Source organism: Pristis pectinata, chromosome 28 (assembly GCF_009764475.1).
Source record: "Pristis pectinata isolate sPriPec2 chromosome 28, sPriPec2.1.pri, whole genome shotgun sequence".
NCBI lineage: Eukaryota > Metazoa > Chordata > Chondrichthyes > Rhinopristiformes > Pristidae > Pristis > Pristis pectinata.
In genome coordinates this window covers 15,217,068-15,231,815 of record NC_067432.1, presented here as the reverse complement: position 1 = coordinate 15,231,815, position 14,748 = coordinate 15,217,068, and the positions used below count along the sequence as shown (strand labels likewise).

The window sequence follows — 14,748 nt, the reverse complement described above, 5'->3', positions numbered from 1 at the left end:
TGAAACAGTGTATTGTGACTTCCATCAGTAGCATGGTTAATTTTAGTATTTGTTCAGTTTGAAAGCTCCTTCACAGCCACCAGCATCCCTCAGGAGCACAAGCTGAACTGGAAATTTATCTGTAACTCATATCAGAAGTGGGGTAACTGCATGGATGTTTGGCGTACCTGATCTGGTACTGCAAGCTTTCCCTCTGTTTAGGTGGCTTGTCTGCAATGGAGCTTGTCTGCCAAGTTGATTTTGATTGAGAGCGAAAACTAAGACCTGAACTTCTAGTACCAGGACGGGGCTTCAAAAAGCTTACGTGGGTGTTGCAGCACCCTGTAGGTACTGTATTTCATATTGTTGATGTTTTTCAATGCTTTATTATGTAATGAATCAAGCAAAACAATTACTTTCCTGATATTCTAAATTCTCTTTGTCCCTGTTGAGTATTACAGATACAGAAGCTTTTATTTATGCTTACTGCATTTTAAAGTTATTTGAAGGGGAAATAATGATAATGCCACAAGCTCCAGAATTCAGACAACTAGTAATCAGTATATGCAAAACATTTTTTTAAAATTTATTGTGAACATCTAAGTTTTTAGTTTGGAGAGCAAATAGAATTCTAGAACTAGATCTATTGAGTTTTAAAAGTAGTTTTTAAATTTTCCAAGCACAAATTTGAATTCAGTCATTACATGGTAACATGTAAGCAAATTAAAAATAGTTTTTAGCATAGTGTTCTTAATATTTTTCTACAATTTGCAACTCTGTTAAAATTCACTTCATCATCTGTTTACAGTAATTCTTATATTTTTGGCAGTATAGGATTACTGCACATGCTGATGCTGAGTATTTTTTTAAAGGCTTCATAAAACCTCAACTACTGTCAGTAACATGATACTGCAGAACAGACAGAGGAGCTGGCTGATGGGTATCTGCATGAAAAATGCTTTGAGTTTCTTCCATGAACTGTGAATTGAGGTCATATTTGTGTGATTTTTATTAATTTTAGGATTTCAAGATGTTATGCATTTTTACATTTTTAATGCACGTATCTCAAAATTGCCACTACAATTGTTCACTTCCAATGTAAGTCCATTGGGTAAATAAGTGCAGCATGATATAAGTTGATGATATTGAAGATGACTGAAATATATAAAATTGTACATTTCAAACCCACTTTACTCAGTAATTGGAATGTATTTATATCTAAGTATTCCAGCGTGATTTGCCGATGAGGGTTTGAATTTAAAAATAAACCCCAGTAACTGTGGTACCTATGATCCAAGGAATAATTAGCTGTCCTATTTCTCTTTGCTACTTCATTTGAACCCTGCCCATGTCTGTTCTGAGTCCGGGTATTTATGCAGTTAAGGAGACACAAAAAATTCTGCAGATTCTGGAATCTGGAGCAATATACAAAAAGTGTTGGAGGAACTCAGCAGGTCAGGCAGCATCCATGGAAGGAAATAAACAGTTGACGTTTCGGTCTGAAACCCTTCATCAGGACTGGAAAGGAAGAGGGCAGAAGCCAGAATATGAAGGTGGGGGGGAGGGGGAAGGAGCTCATGCAGGCAGGTGATGGGTGAGTCCAGGTGAGGGGGGATGGTAGGTGGGTGGGGGAGGGGGAAAAGCTGTAATAAGCTGAGAGGTGATAGGTAGAAGAGGCAATGGGCTGAAGGAGGAGGAGTCTGGTAGGTGAAGGCAGTTGACCATGAAATAAAGGATGGAGGACGGGAGGAGATGGGCAGGTCATCAAGGCGGGGGAAGGGAGTCATAGGAATAAGGGAAGACAAAGGAGTAGGGGGGAAGAAAAAGAAGGGGTGGAGTTACCGGAAGTTAGAGAAATCGATGTTGAGGGCATCAGGTTGGAGACACCCAAGGCGGAATATGAGGTATCGTTCCTCCAACCTGCCTCTGGCCTCAATGTTGTAGTAGAGGAGGCCACGGATAGACATGTCAGTATGGGAGTGGGATGTGGAATTGAAGTGGGTGGCCACTGGGAGGACCTGGCTGTTGCAGCGGACAGAGCAAAGGTGCTTGACGAAGGGGTCTCCCAACCTACATCGGGTCTCACCGATGTACAGGAGGCCGCACCGGGAGCACCAGATGCAATAAATGACATCCTCGGACTCACAGGTGAAATGCTGCCTCACCTGGAAGGATTGTTTGGGACCCTGAATGGTGGTGAGGGAGGAGGTGTAGGGATAGGGGTAGCACTTGGTGCTGTTGCAGGCATAAGTGCAAGGGGAGTTATCAGTGGGGAGGGACAAATGGACAAGGGAGTCATGGAGACAGTGGTCCCTTCAGAAAGCAGGGTGAGGGGATGATGTGCCTGATGGTAGGATCCCGTTGGAGGTGGCAGAAACTGCAGAGAATGATGTGTTGGATACGGAAGCTCATGGAGTGGTAGATGCGGACAAGGGGAACCCTGTTCATCTTATGTTGGGGGGTGGTGGGAGGGGGTGAGAGCAGACATGCGAGAAGTTGAGGAGATATGGGTAAGGGCAGCATTGATGGTGATGGAAGGGAAACCCCAGTTACTAAAAAAGGAGGACCTCTCTGATATCCTAGAATGGAAAATATCATCATGGAACAGATGTGGCGGAGGAACTGGGAGAAGGGGATGGCATCCTGGCAAGTAACAGGGTGGGAAGAGGTGTAGTCAAGGTAATTGTGGGAGTCAGTGAGTTTGTAGAAGATGTCTGTGGTTAATCTGTCTCTGGAGATGGAGGCACAGAGACATGGGCCTTAAGGGGAGAGAGGTGTCAGAGATGGACCAAGTGAATCTGAGGGCAGGGTGGAAGTTGGAGGCAAAGTTGATGAAATTGACAAGCTCAGCACGGGTGCAGGAAGCAACCCCAATGCAGTCATCAGTGTAGTGGAGAAAGAGTTGGGGAGCGTTACCGGTGTTGGCTTGGAACATGGACTGTTCCACGTAGCCAACAAAGAGGCAGGCATAGCTGGGGGCCCATGCGAGCACCCATGGCTACACCTTTAGTTTGGAGAAAGTGGGAGGAGTCGAAAGAGAAGTTGTTAAGTACCAGTTCTGCCAGATGGAGGAGGGTGGAGGTGGAGGGGAACCGGTTGAGTCTGTTATCGAGGAAGAAACAAGAGAGCCTTAAGGCCTTCATGATGGGGGATGGAAGTGTACAGAGACTCGACATCCTTGGTGAAAATGAGGCGGTCAGATCCGGGGAACTGGAAGTTACTGAAGTGATGGAGAGCATATGAAGTGTCACAGATGTAGGTAGGAAGGGACTGAACCAAGGGGGAAAAAGTGGAATTAATACATGAGGCAGGGGCAGGCAGAAACTATGGGCCTACCAGGGCAGTTGGGTTTGTGAATCTTGGTAGGAGGTAGAAACGAGCAGTCCGGAGATGATGAGGTCAGTGATAGTGCGGGAGACAATGGCCTGATGCTCCTTGGTGGGGTTCAGGTTGAGGGATAAGTAGGAGGAGATATTCGAGAGTTGACATCTGGTCTTGGCAATGTAAAGATCAGTCTGCCAGACTACAACAGCACCACCCTTGTCTGCGGGTTTGATAGTGAGATTAGGATTGGTGTGGAGGGCAGTGCGCTGAAGGGGGGTGAGGTTGGAATAGGTGAGGGAGTGGTGAAGTTGAGATGCTTAATGTCCCATCAGCAGTTAGAGATGAAGAGATCCAGAGCAGGCAGAAGGCCAGGAAGAGGTGTCCAAGAAGAGGAAGAGGGCTTAAGGTGGGAGAAGGGGGCATCAGTGGGGAGTGGGGAATCCTCGCCAAAGAAGTTGGCCCCGAGACATGCAGCTAACATTTTTTTCATTTGTTGTTCTTTCAGTTTTTCTGGACATGCTGCCTAAGGAATTCCCTACCTAAATCTCTCTACATTTCTTTAACCCCCATTAAGATCATCCTTAAAACCAACTCTGTTTAAGCTTTCTCTTTCATCATCTTCCTTAACCTTTCATATTAGTAGGATACTCGTATTCCTCACTCCTCTGTCTTGTGCCATGCAAAATCTGCATTAGATGGATTGGTTTGATAAACACAAGGCTGTTGTTGCTATAGAGTTCATAGAGATCTGTGATAGCATTGTGAACACTAACTATCCTTTGGCCAACTCGATGCTTCCATTTGGGTGGAGTGCTTGGAAACGCAATGTTTTGGAGCAAGACATTTGTTGCATTAAGGTTCACCTGAGGTCATAGTGGTATCAAGTGCTCTGCTAATGAAAGAGCACTTAAAAGAATTATGTGACTTTAACTTGTTTGATTCGTATGATACTGCAACTAGATAAAATGCTTTGAATTTTACTCTGAAAGCATGTCATCAGATGACACACAGTTAATGTTAAATAATATTAAACACAGTGGTGACACACAGTGTGTGTTGTGTTTGAGACTAAATATTCCCAGCTGCCTACATTCACAATTACATCAGCATGTAGGAGCTAGCTGATTTGTGCTTTGTTTGTAAGAAACCCATCCAGCACTCATCTTGTGCCTGACAACCCAGCTTTTTCCTCTCCTACTTACCAAGATTGTCACTGAGGTAACTCCGTTTCACGTGTTGTGTATTTTCTTTTGGGATAAAATGGATAAAGAGAGGTTCTTTTTATATTTGCTTTCCGTTGCTGTTTATTGTTCTCTTACATTGTCTTGAAATCACTTAAAAGTATTGGGACATTGGTTAATTTTTTTCCTGCTCTTTTTTTTCTATAAACATATTTTGAAATGTTTGTTCCAGTTTCAAATGTATGTTCAAAGTTATTAGCAGCTTCTAGAAAGTGTAAACTACTATTTCCAACTTCTAAGAAAAGCTCTGTCAAAAATGAACTATTGTTTGTCTAAACAGAATCTCTTTCCCACTCCCTCAAAATACAATTAGTCCACTTTTGATGCACTAGTGACTAGTGTCTGGTACATGTGAAGTGCAATTAGATATTACGTTATGTTACAAGTTATATTTGAAAAGAAAAATATTTTTGACTCTTCTGAAGAGTTTGAGTTACTGTGACATAAGCTGATTATTTTTCATCTGTATATAGTTACTGGCTATATGCATTTACTTAACTGAATATAGACTCTCTGTTACCTTATGCTCTGCCGTCATTGTATTTCAGTGTGTCCTAAGAATTACTTAAAGTTAAATGACTCCTTTTAGCTTTCATATTGAATTATACATGTAGTGCATGTGTTCATTTTTCTACCTTTACACAGATGACTGAAGTGATAAATAGGGCAATCACTTTATTTATTCCCAAGTCATTTAAAACACACCTGTTCCTAGATCATTGTTATTCCTTTCCATACCTTGTTTCAGAAAATTGACCTACACTCTCAGTCTTCTAAACTCGAGAAGTATAAAGGTGATCACATGTTGTGAGGATTGACAGGGTAGATCCGGGAATGATGCTTTCTCCGACTTGGTGCTCAGAACCAGGGTTCACACAATCTTAAAATAAGAATTTAGCAATTCAGGATGGAGAAAAGAAGAAATTTCTTCACCTAGAAGTTAGTGAATCTTTAGAATTCTCTACCCGGAGGGCTATGGAGGCAGACTCGCAATGTTATTTAAGGCAGATCAATAAATTTTTAGATATTAAGGGATATGGGGCTAGCGCAGGAAAGTGGTTAAGATAAAAGATTAGCAATGGTCTTATAGAATGATGGAGTAGGCAGGAGGGGAGGGGCTGAATGGCCGACTTCTACCTCTACTCTTAATGTTAATAAATTGAATGGAGTCAAAAAGTTGAGCTTTTGTCAACTGTTCAAACAGATGTTGAAGATGACTAAACTTGAATCCATTAAATCCGTTTCAGAATTAAATATCAACATTAAATAGTTCCTTATTAAAAATCCTTGCTAGCAAACGCTATTGACTACAAATGTTGTTTTGTGAGTTTAAGCACAAGAGTATTATTGTTACTAATATTGAATCTATAAATTTAAAAGTTGCTTCTTCACACTGTACATTCTTGGAAACAGCATTATTGTCACTGACTGCCCTGAAGTTGTGCAGCTTTTAGCATGTATGCAAGCTGTGAATGTTGTAATGCACAGTAATCATCAACTGTCTTTTTCACATGAACAAAATGTTTGTCAGAGTAAATAATAACTATTTCTTAACAGTGCACTGATAACAGAAGTGACAAATTAAATACTACTTCCTGAATAGTGCTTATTCTTGCCAAGAGCAGATACTTAATATCGATAATATAAATGACTCTGTATTCAATAATTCAAATTCTCTTCAATAAATTAATTCTGATTATTTTGAATGCAGTTGCCATGTAAACTTTTGGACAGAAATTGCACATTTCATGCTCTGCAACAATTAGTTCATGTTAGTTTTCTCAGTTGGTTTTCTCTTAATGCTTAAGAAGTTCTGAGTTCAAGCACTTCTTTAAGATTTGAACATATAGTTTTGACGACATTTCACTGAATTGTTCTGTAAAGGCTGCATTCTTTGATCTGTTATAGTTTGGATAGAATGTTAAATCAAGGCTTGTCTTTCTCTTCAGCTGATTCCAGTAGATTGCACAGATCCAACAAAAGGAAAGGAGATCTCTCAATGACATGGCAAATACTCATACACTAAAAATACTCTTTTCATCTCATTGGTCATCTGCTATCTCTTTTGGCTACATTTTAAAATAAAGTGTGTACAATTGAACGGTAATTACTTAAGTCTTGCATACTTTTCCACAGAAAGAATTTAAAAGGTTTAGTTCCCTTAATTTTATTTTAGCAGGAGTGTTTCCTCACAATTTTTGGAAAAGACTTCAAGATGGAAGATATTCCCCCTCAGTTAAATAATATGCAAATTTCTGGATAATCAGTGAAAGAACCTGATATTAATTGTTTTGTAAAACAACTCTGTTTGTTTTCGGTGAAGAGGGCTCAGAAAAAGCCACGAGTCTGTATAACAAAGGGGCACCGTCCTAGCCTATTCTGTTTAAGTTAAATAATATCAGGTTGTTGGTTGTGTTCACTCTATTATTATGCAAAGACAAGTTATATTGATTGAAATAAATAATTAAATTCATCATAACCGTTGTCCTTTGTTCAGTTAACATGAAATAAAGCAACTAAGGTTTGTTTGATCTCCCTTCAAAGAGATTTGGAGAAATATAGATGTGGAGGTGATGTAAAATTCACTTGTCAACATCAGGCCTTCTGATAACCTAACAGGAATAACTGATGCTACCAAAGCAAATTTGACATTATCATGGCAGACCCACATTTGAAAGAAATGGCTGCTGTGAACTGTTGAATACCGAAGCTTTTATCTGAATATCACGAAATGATCATCCCACATTGTTTATTGTGGATCAGATTAAGGATTCTTTGTATCCTTCCAAGGAGATGAATCCTGTCGTAATTTGGTGTATGCAGGAATGATTTCAAAAATATTTGTACATTTCATTAGCAAGAAAATCATTGCATTACCAACGTTAAAAATTTGAACAATGGAATACATTTTCTCGACTGTTAATACAGGAATATGATCAGTGGAACTCACAAATGATGACACTTTTGTAGTGTAAGCACTTGTCTGTAATGATGGAGTGTAATTTTTGATTCTAATAATATAAAATAGGCAGACCAAATTTTGTTAATGTTCATGTAAATACCTTGGGACATTTTTCCACATTATAAGGTCTTTAGTACTTGTGTGGAAATATACAAAAAAAAAGTGCAGGGTTAAGGGAAATGTTAGTTAGGTATAATTGATTGTTTTTTGTCAAAAATTAGAATAGTCTCAAAGGGCCAAAAGGCTGCCTTCTGTGCAATTGTCACGTTATAATTCTGTGATATTAAATGGAATTGTACGCATTGACTCCTTTTGTTAGGACAGCAGACCCATTTAGAAAAAGCAAAAAAATAAAAGGAAGACATAATTGATGGCTTCTGTAAGTGCACAAGAACTGTTAGACTACAACTGGAGAAGCACAGAAATTGTGATGGTTAAAGGAGGGGGGAGGCTAGGGAGAGATAAAAATGGAAGTAACTTCATTGAAGAAGCAACTGAAGATAGTTGCGTCTAGGACACCACTTTGAGCAATTCCTGCAGCAATGACTTGTGGCTGAGATGGTTGATCTCCAACAACCACATCCCGATGCCTCGATCCACCTGAGTGTTTTTCCCTTGATGGCCATTGACTTAAATTTTACCATCTTGTTTCACTGTCACTCCCGCCTCACCTCTGGAATTCCACGTTATGGTCCATTCTTGGATCAAGGTTGTGATGATGGCGGGAGGTGAATGGTCCTAGTGAAACCTAAACTAGTCATTGATATTGGTTACTAACTAGCAGTCAACTACACTTTCCATCACTCAGCTGATGATTAAAGTGTAGACAAGCAATAATTGGTCAGATTGGATTCTTTTTGTGGATTGGACATAACTGGATAATTTAGGCTCATCTTCAAAGCACTATTATCAGAAGGGAGACAGAAAGCAGGAACCTACAGGCCAGTTAACATCTGGCATAGGGAAAACATTAGAAGCTATCGTTTAGGGAATTATGAAGGCACATAGAAAATTAAAGGTATCATTCAAGGTGCACATAATTTTCTGAAAGGGAAATCATTCTGACCAATTTATAGGATTTTTTTTTGTTTGGATAAAGAAGAAATTATGGATATAGATTTCCAGAAGACATTTGATGAGATGCCACATTGGAGGTTATTGCAGAAAACAAAAGCACATGGTGTAGAAGGTAACATGTTGTTGTGGACAGAAGATTGGCTGACTGACAAGAAACTGAGAGCAGACGTAAATGGGTCTTTGCTTGGCAAGATGTAATGAGTGGTGTGCTAAAGGGATTGTTGCTGTATACTCAACTTTTATAATTTATGTGAATCACTTGGATGAAGGCACTGAAGATAATGTTGCTAAATTTGCAGATGACACAACTGTGGTTAGGAAGGTAAGTTGTGAAGTGGACATGAGGCTACAAAGACTATATATAAAGGAGTGAGTGGGCAAAGATCTAGCAAGTGGACTATAATGTAGGAAACTATGAAATTGGCCATTTTGGCAGGAAAAATAAGAAAGAACACTGTCAAGCTGGTGAAAGATTGCAGAGCTTTGAGATGCTACAGGTATGTGCATGATTTGTGAAAAGCTGGTATGGAGGTACTGCAAGTAATTAGGAAAATTAACTAAGTTCTTGTTTATTGCTGGAGGAATTGAATACAAAGATAAGGGGCTTTATGCTTTAGTCAATAGAGCATTGGTGAGACTACATCTGGAGTACGTATATGGTATTGGTTTTTTTAGTTAAGGAAGGATATTAATACACTGGAGGTCATTCAGCAAAGGTTTTTTTAGACTAATACATGGAATTGGCAGGCTGGGTTTGAACTTGCTGGAGTTTAGAAGTGACTTGAATAAAAGCTGACACGATGAATGTGGGGAGATGCTTTATCTTGTGCGAGAATGCAGAATTAGAGTCACTGCTTAAAAAAAAAAGTCACCCATTTAAGATAGAAGATATGATTTTTTTTCTCTGAGGGTCGTGAGTCATTGGAACTGGCCATGAAAGGGTGGTGGAAGTAGAGTCCTTTTGATGTCCTTAAGGCAGAGGTAGGTAGATATTTGATAAACAAGGGGTGAAAGATTATTGAGGGTAGATAGGAATATGACGTTGAGGTTACAGTCAGATCGTACATGATTTTATTGTTCCGACTTCCTAATTTCATTTTCCTTCTTTTAAAATTTAATGCCATCAATTTCAGCATTGAACTGCAAATAACCAATTGTATATCAGTGGAAAGAGTGATTTTTTTTTCCAAGCCATTTCTATTTACTCTTTACAGTTTGATACTATTGGCATTAAATATAGCTTCCCCAGTTCAAGCTCAAACTATTACTGAGCACAAAGGTTTTTAGATAATCAAACTGACTAGAATATTGCCAGAGAAAATGTTAACGTGAGTAATTTTTTTTCTATGGAATATTTGCTCAACTCTTTACAGAATGTTGAAATCTAATGTTGAATTAGAATATAACCTATTTATTCCAACATGCCAGGCACATATATGCATAAATATATACATACATCATTCCAGTGGTCTTTATTTTAGTAGTACTGTATCCACTATAGCATATTGCATTTGCTGCTTCTGATACAGTCTGCCCTACTTGGGGAAGCATTGACTGTTTTGCAGAGTGCCTTTGTTCACTCTACAAGAGTAATCCTTAACTTCCAGTTGCCTGTTTCTTTAATACTCCATTCCACTCCTGCTGTGATCTCGTTGTCTTTGTCCTCCTGCACTGTTCCAGTAAAGCTTAATCTAAGCTCAGGGATCAGCACCTCATGCATTAAAAGCCTACTGGATTTAACATCGAACCTGATCGTTTCAGCCCTTCCAGTCTTGCATCTACACTTCCAGCAATCTTGTTTAAATTTTACGTGTCATTTCCTATTTGTAGCTCCTCTTTCAGGTAGCAATAGCACCACTTCCGGCATTGAATCTCTTCTGGCCTGCACCCCCTATTCACAGACCTCCTTTGTTCTTGTTATTCCTCCCACCACAAAACTAAGGCTAACAAAGAAACAAGTTGGACCAAGATTTTTTTTTCAGCTTTGTCATTTAAAACTGACTAGAGTGAAACACAGTAACAACCAACATCTGGAACCTTCTAGCATAACTCTAGAAATATAACTGGGATCTTGCCAGCGTTAATCACCCTTGCACAACTTATTTCTGCTTCAATTGCACTCAGGATGATGTCATTCCCTGTGCAGGGCTTCTTTTAGAGCATTGCATAGCGAGCTTAGACTAAATTGCCCCAGGAGCAACCATGGTTTGGCACTCCTGAGACAACACACGTTTTGCTGAAGCAGTGCTGGATTGGGTCCTGTGTGAAGCCTCTTACTTTGATTTGGTTGGTCCTATCTTTCATCTCAACCTCAACCCAAAGCCAGGCCCTACCCTCCTATCCCGCTGAGGTTCCAAGCCCTCTTTGTGCCATGGCCTTCTCACTATACACCCAAGAACCATTGACGCCCCCAAGGCAAAGGCAACACTTCATCCTCATTCCCCTCCTGTTGACACGAAGACCCTGACCATCTCATCCTTGTTGATTTCTTCCCCACAACTCCCCTGGCCTGAACCCACACCCAAGCAAGGCTCAGATTCTCATTGCAGAACCATCCCACCACTTGCCAATATCCATTGTCACTTACCTTCCTTGATGGTTTTGAGGGATAGGGGCCAAACGTGGGCAAATGGACTAGTTTGGTGGGCACCGTGGTTGGCATGGACAAGTTGGGCTAAATGGCCTGGTCCATGTTGTATGACTCCTTGACTCTATGACCCAACCCAATCTTCATCCCCTGGTAACTAATCTTTTAATCCTCCCCACCACTCATTCCTTACTTTTCCCTGGAACCAGCCGTGGCCCTTTTGGGGCATGTTTTATGTTGTGGAAAAGTGGAATGACTTTTGGTCTTGGGCATGGCTGATTTTTGCAATGGGTAAGGGTGGGGAGTCACAGCTGAAAATGTCATTCATGCAGTGCTGCAACATTCTTCCAGCACACTCATTTAATGGCAATAATCTTAATAACCTGCGTAACCTCAATTTCCCAAAGCATTTCGTGGCCAATGGAGTTTAGTCACTGTGGTTATGTAAGAAATTGTGGCATATCAACGTGTTACAAATAGCTGTCGGATAAATGAATAAATAATCAATTCTTGGTGATATCGGTAATAATTTTGGGGAATTTACTGCACTCAGCAAGGTATTGCTTGATTTAATGTCTAGCTGAGCAGGTGACATCTACAGTAGGGAAATTCACCCTTTTTTCCTCTTGTGCTCCACTGGAATGTTAACATAGCTTGGAGCCCAAGGAGTAGGGCTCGATGCCACCATCTCCTTATGAATAAAGGTGCTATCACAAGCCAAGGCTAATGCTCATTAGCCAGTGGTTTTGTAAGGAATTGTGGTAAATCACAAATAGTAACGGGATATCACAATTGTTGGATCCTGCTGTTATAAACAACTGGAAAACAGATTCACTTCATATTTACCTCCTTCCTGCATGTTGCCCAAAAGCTTATGGGGAGAGGCAGGGAATGAATTAACCCTGGGTTTTCAGATATGGAGGGCACATTACACAGTTGACCAAGTGACTGAAAAATTGGAGCTTCAAAAGACACCGTGCTATTAGTTACTCTTCATGTTAAAGTTTGAGAAAACATCTGCAGTATATAATCCAGAATATCTGCCATTTAAGTAAAGTGCATTTGAAAGATTTTAACAATATTCATATACAGTTAGTGATAACATAAAAGTTTGCCATGATTGAATTACCACCATGTTGTGACAATTTATGGCCTGAACTTCATGAAATGCTGTTGATAACATTATTTGGAGTATCTAAGAAAAATAGTGGAAATATTCAGGAAACTTGTAAACTGTGGCAACTCATTTTAGTGGTACTAATGGATTTAAGAACAACTCTTAGACTAATTCCTGAATTATATTTCCTTTTATATTCTTTACAAATTGAACTGGAAAGACACTTCTTCGGATGATGCTTTGCTTCCACGGAGAGACAATTGTTCATAGTTTGTATATTTTAATGATTACAACAAAATTCTAAAATATTTACCTTGCTCAATACATCATTGTGGCTGCAGAATAAAATGTTGCTGTGGTTTGTTGCACTGCAGACTTTACAGTGTAAAAAAAAACAAAGGGCTCCGCAATATGTACACTGACAGCTGCAGTTGTAATCGCCATGAAGTGCTGAATTTTAATTCCTGCTGCTAATTATTGGCTAGGTTTGGTATCAGCTGGTAACAAAGGACCTACTGTAGATTCATCATGAATCCTTCCTTGTGTGTGATGGGATGTAGACATTATTGCATTTAAAAAAGGAACAAGGGCTTTTATGATTGATCGCTTTTACATTTTTCAATGTCTACTGAGAGTCAAGTCTAAATGCCACCTGAAGTAGAATATGGTAAAGGAAGACATTAGGAAAACTTGTATTTTTGGTTTAAAAGAGCTCCTAGAAAATATCTTTGCTTATTTTAATTGTCACAAACAGCTGGCATGGACACAAATAATCCTCATCAGTTCCTTACAGTTTTGTCCTGTGCCAATTGTTCATGATTAACCCTCATTATGAGTGGAGAGTTTTGTTTACTGAGCTTCAAGAACTTGCTGAACTGCCATCTACAGCAGTTAGCATTATTTACTATTCTGAGTTTGTTCATGTAAACATCTGTATGCATTAAAACAGTAATAGCTAATAAAAGGATCACATAGCTATCTTGTGCAATAAGTAGACTTCTGCTTGTTCTCTACAGATACAATAGATGAGTACTTTGAATATGAAGCAGAGGAGTTTTTGCTTTCCCTGACCTTGTTGATCACAGAGGGTCGTACACCAGAATGCTCAGCAAAAGGTCGTACAGAAGGGTTTCATTGCCCTCCAGCACAGCTTGGACAGTCCTTAAGTACAAAGCACGAATGCACTGAAAAAGTGCCACAGGTATGTGCGTAACTAAAGATTTTACTATTAAAAATTCTTACCCATTCCTATTTTTTCTTTCAACTGAAGAGAAAAGGTATTGTACATTCTAGTACAAAGTTGTAAGATTTGTGGCTTTGGTTCTGGAAAATGTTGTTCAGATATTTTCCTAATAATTTCCTTTCCTTTTGCACCGGTATTTTGACAGTGTTATCAAGCCAGAAGGACTAGATCTCAGGTTTTGGTTCTGTGGAGGAATAATATTTCCATCATGGTTGAAGTGATGTTGCTTCCTGACTGTTGCTATAGTGATGCTGATGGTCCATCCACAGAGGGGAGTGATATAAATGACCCTGCTATCAAACAGGATGCTTTGCTGCTGGAAAGGTGGTCTTTACAGCCAGTGCCCAAACAGTAAGTCTTTGTTCTTCACCACAATGAAATACTAAAAAAAAGTCAACAAAATTAACAGACATCTAATTTTTTTCCTCCTTTTGTCTTGTAAAAAGAATGAGTAATGCCATACAGTTGAAACAAAGAATAAAAATAGAGAAACCATTGTCTGAGTCTAAGAATCAGCTTACAGGCCATGTATTTATTGGAATTTGTTTAGGCACAACACACTACAGCTGTTGGGTTTAATCATTTTGTTTCACAGTAAGTAAAAGATTTAGCATCTTTTTTGGTACAAGTAGATTTCTTGGTACAATCGTCAATGTGATAAATTGTTTCATAATCCATATGTTATAAAATAATCCACGCAAGCTATTAAAACCACGTGACTAAATTTGGTGTTATAGGTACCTTTAACAAACTATTTCCCTGGTGGTTGCCTTTTGTACTCTACTTTTCTAAATGCTGTTAAACAAAATATGTAGCAGGTTCCTTAATAGATAAATTTATTGCTGTACACCCCAATGTGTTGGTGCTAACATGACTGGAATAGTTCAATCCCACAATTTCAGGAACATTAGCATTAAAATGCTTTATCCTCCAGTTTACTCCCAGGGTTTGTACATTAGTTTATGGACTGGGGAAAATATTTTTCTTCATAATCTGTCGGTTAATTTGAGTAATGGATCAGGTACTACTCAGCACTGAGGTTAAAAAAAATATAAAAATTAGTAAATCAGGTTAAATAACTCTGGATAAAACAAATGAGTTTCACTCATCTGAAGAAAAGGCCCTTGTGCCAATATGCTGTCTTTAATCGCACAGGACACTTCAAGGAACGTTACCAAGCTAAATTTTACTGAGCCTCATAAGAATTTGTTAGGGCTA

At 39.2% G+C, this 14,748-nt stretch overlaps 1 protein-coding gene across 4 annotated transcripts in view; it reads left to right on the top strand.

Annotated features, from left to right (window-relative positions):
• Positions 1-14,748, top strand: part of atosa (atos homolog A) — a 75,912-nt gene that overhangs the window by 32,889 nt on the left and 28,275 nt on the right. For all 4 annotated transcript variants that reach the window (XR_007958331.1, XM_052040542.1, XM_052040543.1 and 1 more), the window contains 2 exons: positions 13,304-13,488; positions 13,676-13,881. Coding sequence is in view for 3 of the 4 variants with exons in the window: in XM_052040542.1 (XP_051896502.1) it covers positions 13,304-13,488; positions 13,676-13,881 (391 nt within the window). In the remaining variant the exon portion in view is untranslated. The remainder of the gene's footprint in view (positions 1-13,303; positions 13,489-13,675; positions 13,882-14,748) is intronic.